Here is a 22,558-nt window from a genome sequence, read left to right on the forward strand (position 1 = left end):
AAATTACTACATCTGAACAAGCTACAAACTTTGATAGCTTTAAATAAACTTTCATAAATAAAATGTGAACATCGTAACAATTTTGCTTCTCCTGTAAAACAAGTTTACAGATATGGATGTCATCTTTCTTAATGCACATGTACTACTGACTCACATCTGTCCTCCGTGGAGAACATTTTTAATTACAAATCACATAAAAGAACATGAAGGCCACACAGAGGCTGAAATGTAATGTCTTCACATAAATATGAGAGGATTCAACTGGAAAAAAAAGAAATACACAGTTTTATATAATTTATTCATCTTGACATACATGGTACAGTGTACAGTGGTAAGTGGCAAAATTGTCATGCCTAATGGCAAGATGAAACATCTTTGTTCAAAATGTAGTTACAAAATATTTACTTGCACTAGAAGAGAACAAAAAGCTTGGAATGCACTGAGATTGTGTTGTGCTCTTCTGCCATCAGGACTGCAGAGCTTTGATTGTGAAACAGATGAAATGGCAGTAATGACACTATGAGGTAAAACTAGCAACCCGCCTAAATCAAATCTTGGTAGCAGTGAGGATGCTGCCCTGTTAAAGTATGATTTGCTTTTGACCACACCTACAGTGTCCTTCTATTTCGTTCAGTAATCATCTAAACTTGTATTAACCCTCCAGACCCCAGCAGAATTCTACAACACTTTGGTAGATTCATAGACGTTTTAAGAGTTTGGGGCTGATCACTGTTTTAAACAAACCGTTTCATAATAAAACCAGAAAAATACCACCATTACTTGCCGATTTCATTTTAATGAAATTTAATTTAATTTGTAATTGTAATATTGCAAGTACAAAATAAAAATAAGAATTCCATTAAAATTGACTACAACTAATAATGTGAACACCATCATTTCTTAACAATGAAAGCAATGGCTTACTAGGCAAAAAAGGGGGGGGGGTTATACCCTTATAACTAAAGGCTGCATACTTAACCTAAAAATAATGCTAGCTAACTGCTGTAGTTGATTCATATAATCTATTAACTATTCCTAAAAAATGATGCAATTTGGTGTCAAGGCCTGAAAAGTCATCAATACTGAAATAGAATTATGTTCACTTACTGTATGTCCATTATGCTACTTGTGATGGAACATGAACATTTTGATTAAAAAGCTGATGATCTAAAATGTCATTTGTACCAAAGATTTCTATAATTATTCTGTTTTCTGTCAGAATTCGCTACAGGAAATTACAGCCATCCATGGTCATAACTGGAAAAAACATCATCTGGCAAAGGCCACTGTCAGGTCTAAAGGGTTAATAGGGGTTTGATATAATTTTCAAATCTCAAATATTTTATGTTTCAGAAATGTGTTGATTCTACAGAGCTCTAATTATATGTATTAAAAACATTCCTTTTTTCAGTTTTGATACTGTATTAAAACCATTGCAACTGTATTATTGAGTAGTGTGGTTTTCCAAATTTAGGTCAATCTATACTGCACTGTACTGTTCCATTAGTCACAGAGGTTCTGTGCCGATTGATGTTTGTGTGATTATAAATGCCAGTGGAAGTTGTGTTTAGCTAAATCATGGCAGTATGGAATTGCTTTTGCCGATTTTTAATACAAAAGATGGGGTGTGATAGTAAATCTAAAGATGCAAACAGAAGAATGAAAATTAGAAATGGGCCAAAATTATGTATTTATATGACTAAGCTATACTTTGGCTCTTTCTATCGCCCTTGCTTTATTTTGACCCTATTCAAACTAGGCTTTTATCCAGATTATATCCAGTCAAAGCTGTGAATGAACAGTTCATTCTATCTACTCCTATCTAATTTTCTGTACACAGTAGGAGTGAAATGTAATATGGAAGACAGAGCATGTATGCTTAAAACTAGGACTAGCAAACTATTTGTGGTTTATATCATATATATTTATGTTTTTCCAGAATAGAATAACTTAAATGGTTAAATCATATTTGTGTTTTTCTAATTTGGTAACATAGGAAACCTTTAGGAATACGTCAACAGGAACTTTGGTATTTGAATGTCTACAGAGTCTGCTGAGAGAATATTAAAATTATTTAGTGTTGTAGATATACAGAATAAGTCCAAGTCCAAACAGAAATGTCAGAATGTAATAATAGTCATATATACAAAGTTTCTTGAATGATATTAAAATATATTGTTTTCATTTTCATAAATGGTAATGAATGTGCATAGCCTAATTTTTCAGTTGATCTGATTTTCTAGCACAAACAAAGAACCAAAAGTGAATGTGATGAAGTTTGCTGGCTTTTAACATTTAGATTTAGAAATAGGTTAATGAAGATGTAGGTAATAGTGGACACTGTTGTGAATCTGTATCTTTTATGATGTTAAAGAAACCTATAAGCAGCAACTAGGCTACAGTATTATGAATGAGCATGGGGGATCTTCTTGGTGGCAGTGAAACAACATTCATGCACTTTCACTAAACTTATTTAACAAGAACAACACAATTAACAGAAATTTACCAAGGGTAAGGTGCAGTGCAATTTAAGCGATGCATGCAAGAACATTCTCTAAAGAATGAGGTTGAACAGTCCCAGTACTGATTTTTCAGTGTTTGTTGGTATAGTCTGCTAGTCCCTCACAGTGTAATGAGAAATGCATATATACAGTAAAACCATGCCTTGTGTTTTGGCTTTTTAAAGGGGAATTACACCAAAAAGTCTGTTTAAATAGTTTATTTGCCTAGTAATTAGGTTAAGTCTATTTATATTAAAGTTGGATGACATAAGTAATGTACATCCACAAAATCTCATTGCAAGAAAGAAGGTTTTGTGCCGGGGCTTGAAGTAATACTTTGCCCTAGGTCTGCGGTACAATTGTTATTTTGGACCAAAAAGGATTAAAAATAGAACATAGTAGGAAAACATAACTGAGGGTGGAAACTGACAAAATATCACTTTAGCCTTAGCATTCTGTTATTTCAAACACCTGGGAACCAGGCACCACAATGGATAGCAGCAATGTCTAATGTTCTGCTCTGAATCTGAACTGTTTTATTAGGCCAGGATATAAACCTGTACAATTTCAGTGGAATTTCCCTTTAAAGAGACATCACAGCAGTGTGTGTTTGAGTGTATGCGCATACATAGGCAAGTAGGCCCCTATTTGCAAGTACTGTTTCCATGCTACTTGTACAATATTTAATTAAAATATAAAAGTCACAATTGATCAGTTTATGAGTCAGGATATTATGGGGAGTGGCAGTGAGGTTTAGTGAGTCAGTATTCAGCACTGTGCATTTAAAATGTTTTGGCCACCAGTGGTAATATGTAGCTTTTCAGTTGTAATTGTCAGTGAATTTAAGTGCTTGATTGTCAGATATTTCAAAATCAGTGGCCTAATTTATAGAGATCGGTTTGGAACATTTTAAAATAGATAGGCTTGCATTCTCTTTTAAGTAGCCTAATAGATCAATTCTCTCATACAGATCAAATGAACACTGTAACTGGGTTAAAAAAAAAGCAATTTGTGGATTTAGCAAGAAACTGAAATTTGGCAATTACAAGATCAAAAGTCAACCTGGGTAAACTAGTATATGAAATGTTTCCTTCTTACACGTGATTATTACCGCGGCTAAAATTACTGCAGTGTTGTGTACTTCATCATAATTCACTTATACAGCTATTTGTAGCTATTCAACTAAGAAGTAAAGCAGTTTCGTGTCTCTATCTTATTGTTATTTAGCACTTACTCGTCCAAGGATTGAATACAAGACAAGGTTACACTTCTTTGGACTAGAGAAGGTAAACAAATGGCGATCATACCTTTTAGGAATTTCATTAATCGCTTGCTAATGACTAAAAATACTAAAATAATACTAAAATACTTTACAGAGCTTCCTACACACATCCTGAGAGGGGTGTAGGTCCACTTGTTCAGAGTGGGCTATAATGATCATACAATGAATCATGCACCATTAATACAGTTACATTCAGACTGCTAAGTTGAGTAAACGCAGTCTTTAGTTTATGTCTTTGAAAAAGTGGAAGAAGTGAAAGTGTGGGTGCAGTTAAAAGTGCTGAATCCAGGCAAAGTCACTCTGCCATGAGTGTAGATGTCTCGGTCAGAACCCTGGTTCATCCTCTTCACCAAGTTCTTCTCATAGAGCAATGGGTGGTAGGCACCCAGTGTGCATGCTGCATCACTAAAGCGCTGGTAGTAGTGGCAGAGCTCAGTTTTGCGACGCGATGGCAAGAATTCATACACATGGACAACATCACATAGTGACATCATCAGTACTGTCCCTGGAGCAAAACAGAAGATCTTTTTACAAGACTGGTGAGAGTAACCCCTTGGTTCTTAAAGTAACCCCTACATTTCCACAAATTGATTTCAGTTTTGATGTATATTCAATCTTTATCTGTGAATCTCAATTAATCAGTTAGATATAAATCCTTATATTAACTGAGTTCCAAAGCCTAGGGTTGCAGCCAAGGTTGTGCATGTCCTCAATAGGACTGTCCTATGAACACTCCTCCTTAGTAGCCTAATGGTCACACAAATGGAACAGTCCTAAGGAGGCCGTGTGGTGACATCACCAGAGCACCATGAAACTTGTGAGGGAACTGGAGAGAGAAAATGGGGGGGTCATCCTGATATTGCAGAACGAGACGTGGCCCTGGGTCAACAGGGGATGTGCTTAAATTTAATTTGTTCAACTATTCACAAAGTTCATCCCTGGGTCAACACAACTGTATGAAGCCCCGGATCAAGATTAGATGATGTTCCTGGGACTACATAACATGTTAACTAACTTATTGTGGTGAGAAAACTAAAAGATCAGTTCCAGAAGTTTGCTACTACTGTTAATATAAAATGTACTGTTTCAGGGTTAACACAACCATCTTATATGATGTCTCCAAGGAAATATTAGGCATGATTTTCCTTGAACTGAAAAGGTCCAAGTGTGCTAGCTAGCTAGGTAGGTAGCAGCAAATAGGCTAAAAGCTCAACTTCCATAACTTTGTTACTTTAAATGTATGAAAAAATTTTGGAGAAAATTGTTCCAAGCTGAATTTTAACAGTAATGAAATGGCATTAAATGAGTATTCAGGCTTACCTTTAGGCTAGACAGATAGCTTACCTACCTAGTGTTGCAATAGTTATCAGACATTAACTAACCACACTAAGACTACCTACAGTAAATATTTAATTGTAGAAGTAAAACCAGGACTTATACAATTAAATATTTACTGTAGGTAGTCTTAGTTTGGTATACTTTACTTTGTATAAGTAAGGACTTGAATGAGGAAAACGAGAGAGAGAGGAGGACAACAGGGGGAGATATAGTGGATCAGGAAGTGCAGAGAATTAGTAAGGTGGAAGTGAGGGCAGCTTTAAAAAGGATGAAGAATGGAAAGGCAGTTGGTCCAGATGACATACCTGTGGAGGTATGGAGATGTTTAGGAGAGAAGGCAGTGGACTTTTTAACCAGGTTGTTTAACAAAATCCTGGAGAGTGAGAGGATGCCTGATGAGTGGAGAAGCAGTGTACTGGTCCCCATTTTTAAGAACAAGGGTGATGTGCAGAGCTGCAGTAACTACAGAGGTATAAAGTTGATGAGCTACACCATGAAGGTATGGGAAAGAGTTGTTGAAGCAAAGCTAAGGCGAGAGGTCCAGATCATTGAGCAGCAGTTTGGTTTCATGCCCAGAAAGAGTACCACAGATGCAATTTTTGCGTTGAGAGTGTTGGTAGAGAAGTACAGAGAAGGTCAGAAGGAGCTACATTGTGTCTTTGTGGATCTAGAGAAGGCATATGATAGGGTGCCAAGACAGGAACTGTGGTACTGTATGAGGAAGTCAGGTGTAGCTGAAAAGTATGTTAGGGTCGTGCAGGACATGTATGAGGATAGTGAGACAGTGGTGAGATGTGCAGTTGGAGTGACAAATGGTTTCAAGGTGAAGGTAGAGTTACATCAGGGATCATCAATGGTGATGGACAGGTTGACAGATGAGGTCAGGCAGGAGGCTCCATGGACCATGATGTTTGCAGATGACATTGTAATCTGTGGTGAGAGTAGAGAGCAGGTGTAAGAGAATCTGGAGAGGTGGAGGTTTGCACTGGACAGGAGAGGAATGAAGGTCAGTAGAGATAAGACGGAATACATGTGTGTGAATGAGAGGGAGGCAGGTGGAAAGGTGAAGATGCAAGGAGTAGAGGTCATAAAGGTGGATGACTTCAAATATCTTGGGTCAACCATCCAGAGCAATGGACAGTGCAAAAAAGAGGTAAGGAAGAGGGTGCAGGCAGGATGGAGTGGGTGGAGATGGGTGTCAGGGCTGATGTGTGACAGGATAGCAGCAAGAGTGAAAGGGAAGGTTTACAAGACAGTAGTGCGTCCTGCTATGATGTATGGTTTGGAGACTGTGGCTCTGTCTAAAAGACAGGAGGCTGAGCTGGAGGTGGCGGAGATGAAGATGCTGAGATTTTCGTTGGGAGTGACAAGGATGGACAAGATTAAAAATGAGCAGATCAGAGGGACAGTGAAGGTGGAGCAGTTTGGAGATAAAGCCAGAGAGGCCAGGTTGAGAATGGTTTGGACATGTGTTGAGGAGGAATAGTGGATATATTGGGCAAAGAATGTTGGAGATGGAGCTGCCGGGCAGAAGGAGAAGAGGTAGACCTCAGAGAAGGTTTATGGATGTAGTGAAGGTGGACATGGAGATGGTTGGTGTGAAAGTAGAGGAGGCAATGGATAGGGCAAGATGGAGGCAGATGATCCGCTGTGGCGACCCCTAAAGGGAGCAGCCGAAAGAAGAAGAAGAAGAAGTAAAACCAGGACTGTATTATTAAGTATAGATGACGTAAATTAAATCTCTTACCTTCACCAGGAGATACACATTAGCTTGTGGTGATGTCATAGTATGAACAAATTCAATTTAAGCACCTCCCCTGTTGACCCAGGGCCACTTCTTACTCTGTAATATCTGGACGACCAAAAATGGAGCCCTTTGCATTGTGTTTGCTGCTTTTTTATTTCTTCATGGAAGTTGAGATGTTCTTATCTAGTACGATAAGTTACATACATACAAATACTTCTAAATAAAATACGACATATGGACAATATATGATACAGTGAGGAAAATGTATTTGAACACCCTGCAAGTTCTCCCACTTAGAAATCATGGAAGGGTCTGAAATTTTCATCTTAGGTGCATGTCCACTGTGAGAGACATAATCTAAAAAAAAATCTGGAAATCACAATGTATGATTTTTTAATAATTTATTTGTGTGTTACTTCTGCAAATAAGTATTTGAACACTTCAAAACCTGTTAGTCTGTCTCTAAAAAGTAATCCTCCACTCTACTTATTATTCTAAATTAGAAGCACCTGTTTGAGGTCGTTAGCTGCATAAAGACACCTGTCCACCCCACACAATCAGTAAGACTCCAACTACTAACATGGCTAAGACCAAAGAGCTGTCCAAAGACACCAGAGACAAAATTGTAGACCTCCACAAGGCTGAAAAGGGCTATGGGGCAATTGCCGAGCAGCTTGGTGAAAAAAGATCAACTGTTGGAGGAATTATTAGAAAATGGAAGAAGCTAAACATGACTGTCAATCTCCCTCGGACTGGGGCTCCATGCAAGCTCTCACCTCGTGGCGTATCAATGATCCTAAGAAAGGTGAGGAACCAGCCCAGAACTACACGGGAGGAGATGGTCGATGACCTGAAGAGAGCTGGCACCACTGTTTCCAAGATTACTGTGGGTAATACACTAAGACATCATAGTTTAAAGTCATGCATGGCACGGAAGGTTCCCCTGCTTAAATCAGCACACGTCCAGGCCCGTCTTAAATTTGCCCATGACCATTTGGATGATCTAGAGGAGTCATGGGAGAAAGTTCTGTGGTCAGATGAGAACAAAAGTTTTTGGTCTTAATTCCACTCACCGTGTTTGGAGGACAAAGAATGATGAGTACCATGCCAAAAACACCATCCCTACTGTGACGCATGGGGGTGGAAGCACGATGCTTTGGGGGTGTTTTTTTCTGCACATGAGACAGGACAACTGCACTGTATTAAGGGGAGGATGACCGGGGCCATGTATTGCAAGATTTTGGGGAACAACCTTGTTTGCATTGAAGATGGGTCGTAGCTGGGTCTTCCAACATGACAATGACCCAAAGCACACAGCCAGGATAACCAAGGAGTGGCTCTGTAAGAAGCATATCAAGGCTCTGGAGTGGCCTAGCCAGTCTCCAGACCTAAACCCTATAGAAAATCTTTGGAGGGAGCTCAAACTCTGTGTTTCTCAGCGACAGCCCAGAAACCTGACTGATCTGGAGAAGATCTGTGTGGAGGAATGGGCCAAAATCCCTGCTGCGGTGTGTGCAAACCTGGTGAAAAACTGCAGGAAACGTTTGACCTCTGTAATTGCCAACTAAGGCTACTGTACCAAATATTAACTATAATAACGTATTAAATATTAAATTATTAAGGTGTTCAAATACTTATTTGCAGCAGTAACACACATATAATCCATCCATCCATCCATCATCTTCCGCTTCTCCAGGGTTCGGGTCGCGGGGGCAGCATCTTAAGCAATGAGGCCCAGACCTCCCTTTCCCCAGCCACTTCCACTAGCTCTCCGGGGGGATTCCAAGGCGCTCCCAGGCCAGCTGGGCAATATAGTCACGCCAGCATGTCCTAGGTCTTCCCCGGGGTCTCCTCCCGGGTGGACTTGCCTGTGACACCTCACGAAGGAGGCATCCAAGAGGCATCCTAACCAGATAATCCGAGTCCCTCCCGGATGACCGAACTTCTCACCCTATATCTAAGGGAGAGTCCAGACACCCTGCAGAGGAAACTCATTTCGGCCACTTGTATTCACGATCTTATTCTTTCGGTCATCACCCAAAGCTCATGACCATGAGGGTGGGAACGTAGATCGACCGGTAAATCGAGAGCTTTGCCTTGTGGCTCAGCTCTTTCTTTACCACAACAGACCGGTAAAGAGCCCGCATCACTGCTGACCCAGCACCAATCCGCCTGTCAATCTCCCACTCCCTTGTACCATCACTCGTGAACAAGACCCCGAGATACTTAAACTCCTACACTTGCAAACAGCAGTGATGTGACCCTGAGGTCACCAAACCGGACACCCTCCGTCCCCTGACTGCGCCTTGAAATTCTATCCATAAAAATTATTAATAGAATCGGTGACAAAGGGTAGCCATGACAGAGTCCAACTCTCACTGGGAACGAGTCTGACTTACTGACGGCCATGCGAACCAAGCTCCTGCTTTGTTTGTACAGGGCCTGAATGGCTCATAGCAAAGAGCCATGTACCCCGTACTTCCGAAGCACCTCCCACAGAATACCCCGGGGAACACAGTCGAATGCCTTCTCCAGATCCACAAAGCACATGTGGACTGGTTGGGCAAACTCCCACGAGCCCTCTAGGATCCCGGAGAGGGTGAAGAGTTGGTCCAGTGTTCCACGACCCAGGTGGAACCCGCACTGCTCCTCCTGAATCCGAGATTCGACTATAAGCTGGACTCTCTACTCCAGTAGCCCTGCATAAACCTTACCAGGGAGGCTGAGGAGTGTGATTCCCCTGTAGTTGGAACACACCCTCCGGCCCCCTTTTTTAAAAAGAGGCACCACCACCCCAGTCTGCCAATCCAGTGGCATGCAATGTTGAAAAGGCGTGTCAGCCAAGACAGCCCCACAACATCCAGAGCCTTGAGGGACTCGGGACGGATCTCATCCACCCCTGGAGCCTTGCCACCAAGGAGCTTTTTAACTACCTTAATGACTTCGGCCTCAGTAATGGACGAGCCTATGCCCGTGTCTCCAGACTCTGCCTCCTCACTGGAGAACGTGTCGGTGGGATTGAGATGGTCCTCAAAGTATTCCTTCCACTGCCCAATGACGTCTTCAGTCGAAGTCAGCAGCACACCATCTCCACTATATACAGTGCTAGTGGCACACTGCTTTCCCCTTCTGAGTTGCCTGACGGTTTGCCAGAATCTTGTCGGAGCTGACTTAAAGTCACTTTCCAAGGCCTCACCAAACTCCTCCCACACCCAAGTTTTTGCCTTTGCGATGACTGAAGTCGCAGATCGCTTGGCCTTTCGATACCTGTCAGCTGCCTCTGGTGTCCCACAGGCCAACCATGCCTGGTAGGACTCCTTCTTCAGCTTGACAGCATCTCTCACCTGGAGTGTCCACCACCAGGTTCGAGGATTACCACCCCGACAAGCACCAACGACCTTGCGGCCACAGCTACAGTCAGCCACTTCAACAATGGAGGAGCGGAACATGGCCCATTCTGAGTCGATGTCCCCCACCTCCACCGATATCTGGTCAAAGTTCTGACGGAGGTGTGAGTTGAAGATCAATCTGACAGGTTCTTCTGCCAGACGTTCCCAGCAAATCCTCACTATACGTTTGGGTTTGCCCGGTCTGACCGGCATCTTCCCCCACCACCTGATCCAACTCACCACCAGGTGGTGATCAGTTGACAGCTCAGCTCCTCTCTTTACCCGAGTGTCCAAAACACATGGCCACAAGTCCGATGACACGACTACAAAGTCAATCATTGAACTACGGCCTAGGGTGTCCTGGTGCCATGTGCACTTATGGACATCCTTGTGTTCAAATATGGTGTTCGTGATGGACAAACTGTGGTTTGCACAGAAGTCCAAAAAGTGAACACCACTCGGGTTCAGATCAGAGAGGCCATTCCTCCCAATCACACCCCTCCAGGTCACATTGCCATTGCCCACGTGAGCGTTGAAGTCCCCCAGTAGGACAATAGAGTCTCCAGGAGGAGCACTTTCAAGTGTCCTTCCCAAGGACTTTAAGAAGGCTGGGTACTCTGAACTGCTGTTCGGTGCTTAAGCACAAACCCGAAGGCGTAGGGAAGCTACCCTCTCGTCCACCGGAGAAAACCCCAACATGCAGGCACCGAAAGCCCACACCTGCCCGCTGCCTCTCACCAATCACCTCAAGGTGATTGGACCCAGAGCCCAAGCTGTGCTGAGGTGAGCCTGACTATCTCTCAACCTCGCGCACCAACTCAGTCTCCTTCCCCGCCAGTGAGGTAACATTCCAAGTTCCAAAAGCCAGTTTCAGAACCCCTACTACTGCCCCTCCCATTGGTGGTGGGTCAATAGGAGTTGAACACACAAATAAATTATTAAAAAATCATACATTGTGATTTCCGGATTTTTTTTAGATTATGTCTCTCACAGTGGACATGCACCTAAGATGAAAATTTCAGACCCCTCCACGATATCTAAGTGGGAGAACTTGCAAAGTCGCAGCGTGTTCAAATACTTATTTTCCTCACTGTATATGGATGAATGCTTTTTTCCTTTTTCATTGTTCATGCGCAGAGAACTGTGGGTAGCCGAACGCAGGCTACATTTCTAGGCTGTATACGAAGGGTCAATTTTGAACGGCCTTTTATGACATAGCGACCGAGAAATGCAGCCTAGGCTTTGGAATGCAGCTACAGTCTTCATGTCTAGAAATACTGTTTATTTAATAAACTATCAACATATCAGCAATTTTATGTAAATGTGAAATGTTGGAAAGCAATCAAACCTCTTCACATTTTAGTTTTTTTTGTTTCCATGAAATTTGAGTTGTTTGAGTAAAATTCAACATCACCTACCTAATAGGCCCGAGGATGGTGGGTTCTTTTGGATAGGTTCACCCATATTATCTTGTACCCGTCTCCATAATTGCCACTCCACACTGGGATGTAGGATATAAAAAGGCTGTTGAGGGTGTAGCCGCCGGTAGCGCTGATATTGTTTAAATATTGGGTAATCTGTCTTGTTGTACCACTGAAACATAAAAGGTAAGATTTTGAGTGGAAAGTAGTGGAGAATGTTATTGATAAAATTCACTACCCTGATATTATCTAAATATGGCATGGTGACACACCATATTTAAGTATATAGTAATAAAGTTAATAAGCCCATGCTTCTTTTGTAGAGCTACTTTATACAGAGAGAAATGTAATCTTTATTTTTCACAGATTTTAAACTGTTACTTCAAAACAATTTGAATCGTACAGCAAATAACAAACATATCAGTTAACTGTCATGACCTTGGTTGCCAGTAAAGAGCTCACAATATAGAATGAAAAACTGAAAACAAACTGCATGACAACAAGGATACTGACTATTTTATGAGAATTGTAACATGCATTTAATGTTCATTATCTAGCAAGTATTTCTCTAAAAATATTGCTGAAATTTAAAAGCAGAGAATGTCAATATCACAGCATACTGGTAACGGTTTTGCAGCAAAGTTATCCAGCTATGGACCCAGAAACATGCACACCAAGACCAGCACAGGTGTAAAGTACATGAGTACCTGTACAGTATTTGGTTAGCCTTCTTACTGGAGTACTAGGTGTGCCAAGCCATAAGACATGGTGCAGCTGGAAATACTGCAGACCATCACATAAAACCAAACTGTAAGTAAAGGGTAAATCCGAACTTGAAGCTCCTTTTCCTTTACTGTTGTTTGTGTTTACATGTGACCACTCAAGCAAGAAAACAGCCTACTTTCATGATTCTGTTGTGCGCTGGGAAACGGATACAGGTACTCGATCAGGCTACAGATATTTAGGCCTTGAAATTGTAAACATACTGTACTATGGTGGAAAATGCCATAACTCTGTGCATGTCTTGACGAGACCCTCCTGAAGGCCAGAGAGTAATCTGAATACTGGACACCTGCCATTGTTTACACACCTCTCACCCATGATTCCTTGGAGAGAACTGTGCAGGAGGAAACTAAAATAGGAAAGGCAGCAGCAGAAAACAAGCAGATGTTCTGCACTTTTATCTTTCCGTTAGCCAGCCAGCCACACTGAATGCAAGACAATGATAGCTCAGCCATCTGCTAACAAAAACACTGTTTTAATGACTATGTCTAAAACCATGTGGTGATGCAAGAGACAAACACATAATCGTCCTTCCTTACATTATGCCGTCTATCCACAAGGATGAGGATCATAGCCACTATGGTATTACAAAAAGACTCATTAGACAGCATGGGTTTAAATGATATAATTGTCTGTATATGATTGAGAAGATGCTGCAGTCTGCTACTACCAGATAGTATGAACTCATGCAGTTTGCTCTGTACCTTAGACATGTTCAAAGCCTAGTGAAGGCTTTGTGATTGCAGAATAGAAAAAAGCATGAAGCAAACGTTTGAACCTGAAAGCTCATTTCAAGCAGTTTTTCAATTTGGACTCTAGTTGTGTAATAATTTGGACTATTACACCCCTGGTTGCTGACATTGTCACAGGTTTTGTGACTTTTTTTTCATTTTCAAAATACCTGAATATCTAAACAACTACTTATGTTATATTCTTGTTATAATTTCATCCAGAACAAGTAGCTAGCTAAATATTATATCCTTCTGCAGCCGCTGCCGCAGCTACTGCTACATGTACATGCCATGGAATTACTTGCTGCTTGTGAAGTATTCAGGTATTTTGTAAAAGTGGCAAAAGCATGTAGTAGTGGTTAAAATAAAGACATTGGGGATCTCCTGCAGCCTTCCAGGCCATGGCATTAGCTAGCTCTACTGGAAGAAATACTAAGAAGGAATGATCTGGAAGTACTATACTTGGTAGATCAAATATTCACTCCATGATTATGAATTTCTGATAGAAAATGCATTTTAGAAATACAGTAGAAATATAAACGGACATTGAGAATTTGTTACATGATGGAAAGTTACACAGACAATAGAATGCAATGTTTTACCTCATTAAGGTCTGAAGAGTAAGGTGCAGGATCCCAGGCTACTAAAATCCCAGTGCTGTATAGAGAACTGGAGAGAAAATGATGATCTTCTGATGCCATCACCTTAAAATGAATGAAAACTGTTATTAGCTGTTATTTTGTATTGTTATGCTGCAGTGAACAGTTGTTTTTTTTTCCCTTAACTTCTATATATGTTTTGAAGGTTTATAAATACCTGGGAATTGATCAAGCGTACTGTAGTTTTAGAGCCCACATCTTTCTCAAAGCCAGCAGTGGGTGCAGCATTGAATCTTACGACTGTGTCATGCGAATCTGGAATTCAAGAGAAAAAGAGTATTTTCAAAGACATTTACATGTTATTGTGCTTAAGAATGATTAATTTTATTCTTGCTTCATATAATTATTTAAATACTTTTGGAACTATCAGTATCAGTCAAGATAGCTCTACCAAAAGCAGCAAAGCAGCTCTGTGTGGTTATATTCTCTTTGGCATGCTTCACAGTTAATATTTTTATGTTCGTATGCAGTGTTTTGTTTTCACTTAACATAACTTAGCATTTAAGGTTTAACTTTTGTCACTTCTAAACATTGTTGTAGTAATGCTGTGGAACATGCAGGTGGTTTTGGTTTTGAATGAGGGGTTTCCTGTGTAGCAACGTCCTAAACATATTGTTTTGTACAGTTTTGTGAATTTGACATTTTTATCCTCAATTTTTATGTTGAACAAAATTTTCTTTACATTTTCTCAAGTAGCCCATCTTTCAGAGCACTGTCTGAAACTATAATATAGACACAATATGTAAAAAATATAAAGAATTCAAGTGAATGATATGCACCAATTTCTTTTCCTAATCCGGAGTTTCGTAGAGAGCCTGCAGATGACACAACTGCACATGTTTTAAATGGACCAAGGTCTGAGGTCAGGGGTCGTTGAGGCAGCAAGGAGGCCCAGGAAAATCCAGCAAATGGTTTCATCTCTGGTGTTAATGTGGTGATTTGCACCATCTCTTTGAGTTGGCACAGGAGTTCAGGGCCACTCAGTTTATGACGTCTTGTTGCACGCTCTGATCCTGATAGTTGCACCCCATATTTATTCATTGCCTAAAAGAGAGGAAATGATTATCATGCAGAGGAAGGGAAACTTCCAGAGAAAAAAAAATGTTTATTTTACATGATACATGTCCTCTGATGAACTATGCTTCAGTGGAATCATCTCAGTGATATGAAATTTATGCAACTGTTTAATCTCCTCAGGATTATATAAACAGATTATTTTAAGGAATGGAAATATCCTCATGGATACTTCAGAGAAGCAAATGCGGCTTTGGCCATATCATAGTCTAATTTCAGTTTTATATCGGAACAGTAAATATTACAGATCACACATGTTTGTTAACAAAATAAGAAAGAAAGAAACTGGGTGAATGTTACACACTAGTTAGACTGTGTGGTATTATGCAAAAAAATAAAAATAAATAACAGTCCACTACTTACCAAAGTACTGCCAAACATACATTGGAAGCTTTCATTTTAGCATATTTCTTTAGGGACATTCTTCTAGTATTCTGACATTCATCAGCAAACCAGGGGAACAACAGCCCCCATTTACACCTGGTCACTACTAGTGACTAGTATCTGGATTGTATCCTGGTAAGATTTTTGTCACATGCATTTACACTTGGTAGTTAAATGTGTCTCTGGTTAATCGGACTGAAATCCAGTTGCTGTTTGGGACGGAATATTCTGCTTTTTACTCAACAACCAATTACCAACTGTTTATCCATTCAGCCTCTTGGCTTGATGTTATCCAGATTCCTAGTATTCACGACTCATGAAGGGACCTTTAGACATTGGATTCATCAAGTTCTTTCTACAAAGCAGTATGCTGTGAAGTTATATCACCATGTAAATGTGTATGTCTTTGCTAAGACATAAGAATATCGTCAGAATCAGAATCTGAAATTTTCAACAGATCATTGAATTTTGGAATTTGGAATTTTTACAAAATGTCTTATAATTAGACAAAAATCTGTGCATTTAAAATTATTTCAATACCATTGTAATTTGATATAATAAATGAGACATTAAAATGAGAGATGCTTTAAGCTATGTTTAGCTAAGCTAAAGTGGTGACTGGGGCTTGAAATTACCACGAAGTCAGGAATTGTTGGAATTCTAAACGATTGATGAATGAAGTTACATTTATACATGTATATGCTTATGATTATTTCTTTATTTGTGATGGATATAATTTCAGACATGTACCATCTATGTTACACAATTTAGCCTGTAGCAACTGTCTTACGAAGTATATCAATGCAAATTATTTCAGCTGCATGCAGTTTCTTAGCAATTGGCTGCAGAAATGAGTGTTGTAGTTGAGACTGTTAGAGGCAAGACTGAGTCAAGACCAAGACCGGAATGAGACATTTTCAGAGTCATCTGCTCTTTGTCCAACTCTCTTTTCTAATTTTTATGAGCAAATCATGGCAATATTAATCAGCCCTAATGTTAGGCTATTAAATAAAAAAATCACTGAATGGAAAATGAATGAGAGCAGCAGTGTGTTGTTTTTTTCCCGATAACCTATTCTACTATATAGCAGATTTTATATTTAATATTTATAGAAAGGACAGTTTTAGAGTGTATTGTTGATAGAAAGGCTGTTTTTATGGCAAATTTTCAACAAGGCAATGAGTAGGAGAGGGGTTAGAGTAGCATATATTCCAAACTTTATATTTTCGTTTAATATTTAAATATGTACAAATGATAGGCCTGTATCTGTGTGTAAGTTTAAACTGACCAACTTTGGCTATGTTACGGCAGGACATATATCTCTGAATATAAAATATCAAACAGTACAAAATAGGCTTGTATTACAATATGACTGACATAAAGATGGTCTAAGATTTTCTCTATGATTGGAAACTCCTGCATGTAAAATCTTTAACTAATGCTTTTGAAAAGATGACGTTCTTTTTGTCTGCCTGATCCAAACTCTCCTCACCTGATAGTTCTGTACCACCTTCCTCAGTCGTTTTCCAAGCATAGTGCTGGACATTTCATCATCCCATATCTCTCCTAGAGCTCCATTAGGTCCAAAGAACTCTGCATCTCCTTTCAGACCGCCTGCATCTGCTCTTCTTCTGCCTCCAAGGATAGTCTCAAGGGCACGTCTCAAGGGTGCACCCAAGAGCCAGGAGAGAAGCCCATGTGGCTCCCTGTCTCTTCTTCTGAAGGGGTGGTCCTTGTGGCTTCCCTCCATAGCATATGTGGAGGATGACAGGACAGGGATAGGCTTTTTAGGATCACCCGGAATGACTCCTGGGAGCTTTTGAGGGTCAACGTATATGGTTTTAGCTCCTACTCCCCTCAGGACCTGTAATTGATCAGTGAACATAGATGATTCTTGCTACTATTTACATAGTTTTTTTATCTTTTATAGTATAGTTTATAAGAGGTTAAGGACCTTCCTGTACCTTTACAATGGAATGTGTCCGAGGTTGTGCTCGAGTCCTTGCCCTCACCCCGAAGATAGCATCAGTAACAGGTACGCTGTTTTCAGCACACAGTGTATACAACACAGCCATGGTCATGCAAAATAATGCCATGCACAAAGCTCCTCGACGAGCTCGACGCCGCAACCGCCAAATCAGGCTTACACGATCCATTGCAGCACCCGGGATCTGGGAAAGACAAGGATAGTGAGCAAGTGAATTTGTTTCTGGGAAAGTGGTGTTGAGTGATAAAGTTTGAGGGCAAAATCAAGGTAAAAGTGGAATGTCCGAAAAAAGCTGGCTGAAAGAATTTGTTTTTTATTTTAGAACGGCTTTGTGAGTTAAATTAGGTCCTCAGCTCTCGATCCTGGGAGGATGACCAGAAACTGCAATCATTTAATAAAGAAAATTGCAACAGATTAAATAAGTGGACTCAGGAGGATGGACAGTAATGCTAAGTTGTAGCATGGCCCAGATTGAATTGGAGCATTCAGCTCAGAGTAAAGGGATTTAGGATGTAGGATACTCCCAACATAGGGCGGCACGGTGGCATGGTGGGTAGCGCTGTCGCCTCACAGCGAGGAGGGCCTGGGTTCGATTCCCCGGCCGGGTGACCAGGGTCCTCTCTGTGTGGAGTTTGCATGTTCTCCCCGTGTCTGCGTGGGTTTCCTCCGGGTTCTCTGGTTTCCTCCCACAGTCCAAAGACATGCAGTCAGGCCAATTGGACATGCTAAATTGCCCCTAGGTGTGAGTGGCTGTCTGTGTCTGTGTGTCTGCCCTGTGATGGACTGGCGACCTGTCCAGGGTGTATCGTGCCTTTCGCCCGAAGACTGCTGGGATAGGCTCCAGCACCCCCCCGCGACCCTGACGGAGAAGCGGCTTGGAAAATGGATGGATGGATGGATACTCCCAACACATAAGACAGATGGATTTCTCTTGCAATTACACTATAATCTTAATTAATAAAGATGTCAAATGGGTTCTTTGCACAATGACATACGACAGCCACTTTTGGTTCAAAAAAGGACCTTTCAGTAAATGGGTCTTTAGAGAACCATATTTGTAAATGTAATGTAATGTAATATAATGTGAGCAAAAAAGACCTTTTTAATGTTGAAAGAACCTCCCACAATGTGAAGTTTCTAGGAAGAACCGTTAAACTGGCAAATAACCTTCATATGAGGGCTGTTTAAGCTATTGAAAAGTTTTTTGGCAGTCTCTATTCAGACATGGTTATTTGGGGAACCAAAAATGGGTCTTCTGTGGCATCATACAAAGAATGCTTTGTAGCACCAAAAAGCATATGTGTATGTCTACAGAAGTGTGCAGACACCTGTTCGTCCAGTGTTTCTTCTGAAAGCAAGGGTATTTAACAGGGAATTACAAAAACTGAGAACGCACATGAAGTTTGAGATGTACATATTACACAATACTCTGAGCCCAGCTGTTTAAGCCAACACTCACATAAGTAGCCTAAAAGCAATACAATTATAACTAAATTGAATGTGATATGACTGCTTAAACACAAATATGGCATTTTTCATAAAGCCAAAGTTTGTTATTTCACTGATACATCCTCTTCATCATCTACAAGCTTTTTTGTTTAAATGTTAATGGAAATCTTTACCTAAAAGTGAGAAGCAGCTGAGCTATGCCTTGTCACTACACCAGAGGTTACCAAATTGCCAAAAGGGTAGTGCCATTATATCTTTGGTGCATGACCTAAGTTCTGTATGAGGTTTGGACGGTGTGTGTAATACTCCTGTTATATTGGTGCATTTAATTTGTACGTATTCATTGCACATGCAGTGTGAATGTGTTCAAAACATGGTCAGTCACGTCAGCATGTAGTTTTATTTGGAGGCAAGTTACAAGCCTTTTCAATTCAGTCATTTGATTCCTCTGAAGTTCTATTCTCTTGCACTTAGTAAGAGAAAACATTAAACTAGTACACTTTTATTGGTAAATTCATAAATAAAAGCAGTTATAGTTCCATCAGGTTTGTCTCTAATATGGAAACAGGAGACAGAGGTTGACTGAAATTGGATAGTAAAATAACAAGATCACAAACAAAGATTATGTTATCTGGACAACACCGGTGAAGTCTTAGGTGATTGAAAAACAAAGGTTATGGTCATTTCAGATGTTGATTGAATAGCTTACATACATATTCAAGCAAGAGTTCCATGAACTTTTACTTCCACGAAATGGCTTAAGTAAAAGAAATTACTATTAGAGTGTACCAGCTCAACCGCAGCAAAATGTCTTAGTACAGTGATCATCTCCCACTGTAGGACGTTTGTTAGACTCTATTCTTTTTTGATGTATGTTAGTCTAAAATAAAGTAATAAAACCCAAATATCAATGTTGTGACCAATCACAAAACAGTCCAACTGCTGTCATAATACAGTGAAACAAACGAAAAGAATTTGTAACAGAGTGTTATAGATTGAAATGTATCTGAATAACTCACAAATGCAGAAGAAGTAAAAAGGTCTATGGTTTGAAAATATAACATTAAAACAAGTACTTGAAAGTGACTAAATAAAGTAGTTCCTATTATTCCATAGGCCTCTCTCTGTAGGTCTTTTTCTTAAAGTTGCATTAATTTATCTGAACAAACAAGCAGCTAACTTAATCAGCACTGCAGTATCTGAAATGTGTGAGATCAAACCCTCAATGCCTGTGACTGTGAACAGACATTAATAGGTGCGCAGAGAACATATTGATGTTCCTGAACAAAGTTGGCTGTTCTGCTGTATATCATTGGTGTGCTGTAGAACCCCATGTTTACTGCTACACATTCTCCTTCAATATTTCAGGAGAAAACTGGTCTATTTATAAAAGAAAAACTGTTTATTTAGTTTATTGTCATATGGAGGTATGAATCTGCATCGTATGCTATTTTAAACAATTTCATTGATTTTAGGATCCTCAGTCATACATGACTGCATGGATGGTTACAAACAACAAACAAACTAAAAGCTGGTTCAGGATTTCTAGAGTGCACTGATTGTATGAATCAGTTTACTGGAACACTGTACAAGCATGTTTCCCTTATTTATATCAGCTTTATGTTACAAACAAATCCTATGACGTGCTTTGCATGCATGTGGCTCATCATGTTAGCCACAGCACGATGAATCACAAGAACAGCAGGTACATTACAGCTTATTATAGTTATATTACAGTATATCACTGTTGTTGGAAGAAAACCTAGTATGTGCATTTTTGTCGTTTTTGGGTTTTGGACATAATTTGAAAATGGCTGTTGCCCTTTACATTATATATACATTTCATGATGAATGGACCAAAAGAAACGGCCCAAAATTACATGGAAAAAAGTCTGGTTCCATTGACTTACATTAAAAGTAAAGTATGTTTTTTCCTTCTCCTGTAAAGTTACCATTTTGGAGATACGAGGTTTTCTCCCGACAAGAGCGATATTCTAATTACATTATAAAGAGGGGAGTCAAAGTAACACATTTCCAGGTTCTTTCTGTCTTTCTTTTTAGTGTGTTATAGGTTTAAATGTCTCGATTCTTCACAGCCATATGACACATATTGGTTTGGCTCAGAACAATACAGTTTATTTCAAAATGAAAGACCGTAAAGCAGCATGTCCTCATGTAAAACAGTGATCTTAATATAGTGAAACCAAACTACAAACAACATGAAAAACCTGAAGTGCCTTATACATACGTTTTTGTACAAAGGCCTGTACATGGTCAGTTCACTAATTTGCCTAAATTTTGCCTAAACGTTTTATTTCTCAGAACTTTCTTTGTGTTAAATTATTTTAAAACTTTTTTGTAGGGTTAAAAGAAAATGAAAATAATGTATTGTGCTGTGTCAACTATCATGGTTTCCACAAATGGCAAATTAGAGACCCTCAGAAGTGAGGGGGCACATCAGCGACTCCAATTTTAATCGCCAGCGTTTCGATTATTGAAATGGTCTTGATTATAATTACTGTTCTGGCTCTCGGGTCTCATACCACCCAAAAAACATTCGCACAGAGATGGTTTGAGTGGATCCATGCGATGCGGATACTCAGAGGAATGCAGGCCTGTCTCACAGTCAGAATAAGGAGCGCAATGGACCGAGATTTGCTCTCAGCCCTCTGAATGAGTCAGTTACACCGGCCTAATGCCGCATTCTGCCTCCCATCCATCAGGGCACGTCTGTGGTTGAACCGTCAGATGAAGATCACAATTTGCATCAGTGACAAAACCGAACCTGTCGCATATGAAATTAAATAAGCTCATTGTTTTTGAATGAGAAACGCATCGTTGTCTGGTCTATGATACCAGTAGCCGCAGTGAGAGATGCAAATATAATCGACCTGTGCCTAAACAAGAAAAATAACAGTCCGAAAAGGATGTAAAATGTGTCGAAGCAAGTCACACACGTTGTTCAGCCGTAGGGAAATGCAGAATTGTGTGTGCATGCGGAATGGAGCTGTGCTTATAATAAAGCTGCTCTTACCTTGTATCCCATCTTCTTCTGACGTCGTTTTCTCTAAGATGAGCTACTTTAGTCCCATCACCGTGTTTTTGCCTCCATACAGACCTCCCTATTACTGATTTTTAAAAATATATTGGCTGCTCCAGTGCGGGTTATTAGATTAGAAAGACCCATTCATTTACTGAATAGATTGTAAGTCGTAACCCTCGTACGCCTTTAATAATAAAAAATAATTTACGTGCTGATTTTCCTCGCGAACTGGTGGTTTCCTTTATCTTACACTCATTATCTGCTTATTATGCTGCATGGTGGAAATCCGCCATATTTATTTACCTCTCATCCGTCTGCGTTTGCTGATTGGCAGACTGAAAGAGAGCAAACACAAGATTGCAGGCTGCTGTCTTAATCCTGCAGGATGGCGTCTTTCAGACTTGAGGTGGTCTGCTCTGCAGGAATTGCCTCTTTCTCCTGGAGCGGGTAGAAATCTGAAGAAAAAGCCACCCTGGATGGAGGGATTTTGCTGTCGACGCGGAGCTGGTTGTGCTCTGCGAAATACGAGCTGAAATGTATTTTAGGATTAATTACAGACACGTTAAATCATCAAATGTAACTGCATTTTGTCCCTTTAAAGTGCCGCTGTGAACTGAATCACATCTGTTTAAGGACATTCACTTTCACTGGACATTAGTGCGGATTAGGTCGCTGTATTTTGTTTCAGATAAATACGGCTGCGGTAACGTTACTTAAAATATCGCTCTCACCGCTCTCCAAATAAAGACATCGATGAGGGAGGTACCGCT

At 40.2% G+C, this 22,558-nt stretch overlaps 1 protein-coding gene across 2 annotated transcripts; it reads right to left on the reverse strand.

The window, feature by feature from the left end:
* Positions 1 to 279: 279 nt before the first annotated feature.
* Positions 280 to 22,528, reverse strand: st6gal1 (ST6 beta-galactosamide alpha-2,6-sialyltranferase 1). 2 transcript variants are annotated; one of them, XM_017698639.2, is made up of 8 exons: positions 22,092 to 22,528; positions 17,274 to 17,480; positions 16,802 to 17,173; positions 14,631 to 14,895; positions 14,009 to 14,106; positions 13,795 to 13,896; positions 11,676 to 11,850; positions 280 to 4,288 (listed from the first exon to the last, which is right to left on the reverse strand). In XM_017698639.2, exons 2-8 carry the CDS (start codon positions 17,463 to 17,465, stop codon positions 4,011 to 4,013), a joined length of 1,482 nt encoding a protein of 493 aa, XP_017554128.1. In that variant the 5' UTR covers positions 17,466 to 17,480; positions 22,092 to 22,528; the 3' UTR covers positions 280 to 4,010. The 2 variants fall into 2 exon arrangements, with proteins under 2 accessions (XP_017554128.1, XP_017554127.1); XM_017698638.2 differs by having other exon boundaries at positions 21,780 to 22,527.
* Between the last annotated feature and the right edge of the window lie 30 nt (positions 22,529 to 22,558).

Source organism: Pygocentrus nattereri, chromosome 16 (assembly GCF_015220715.1).
Source record: "Pygocentrus nattereri isolate fPygNat1 chromosome 16, fPygNat1.pri, whole genome shotgun sequence".
NCBI classification, from domain to species: Eukaryota; Metazoa; Chordata; class Actinopteri; order Characiformes; family Serrasalmidae; genus Pygocentrus; species Pygocentrus nattereri.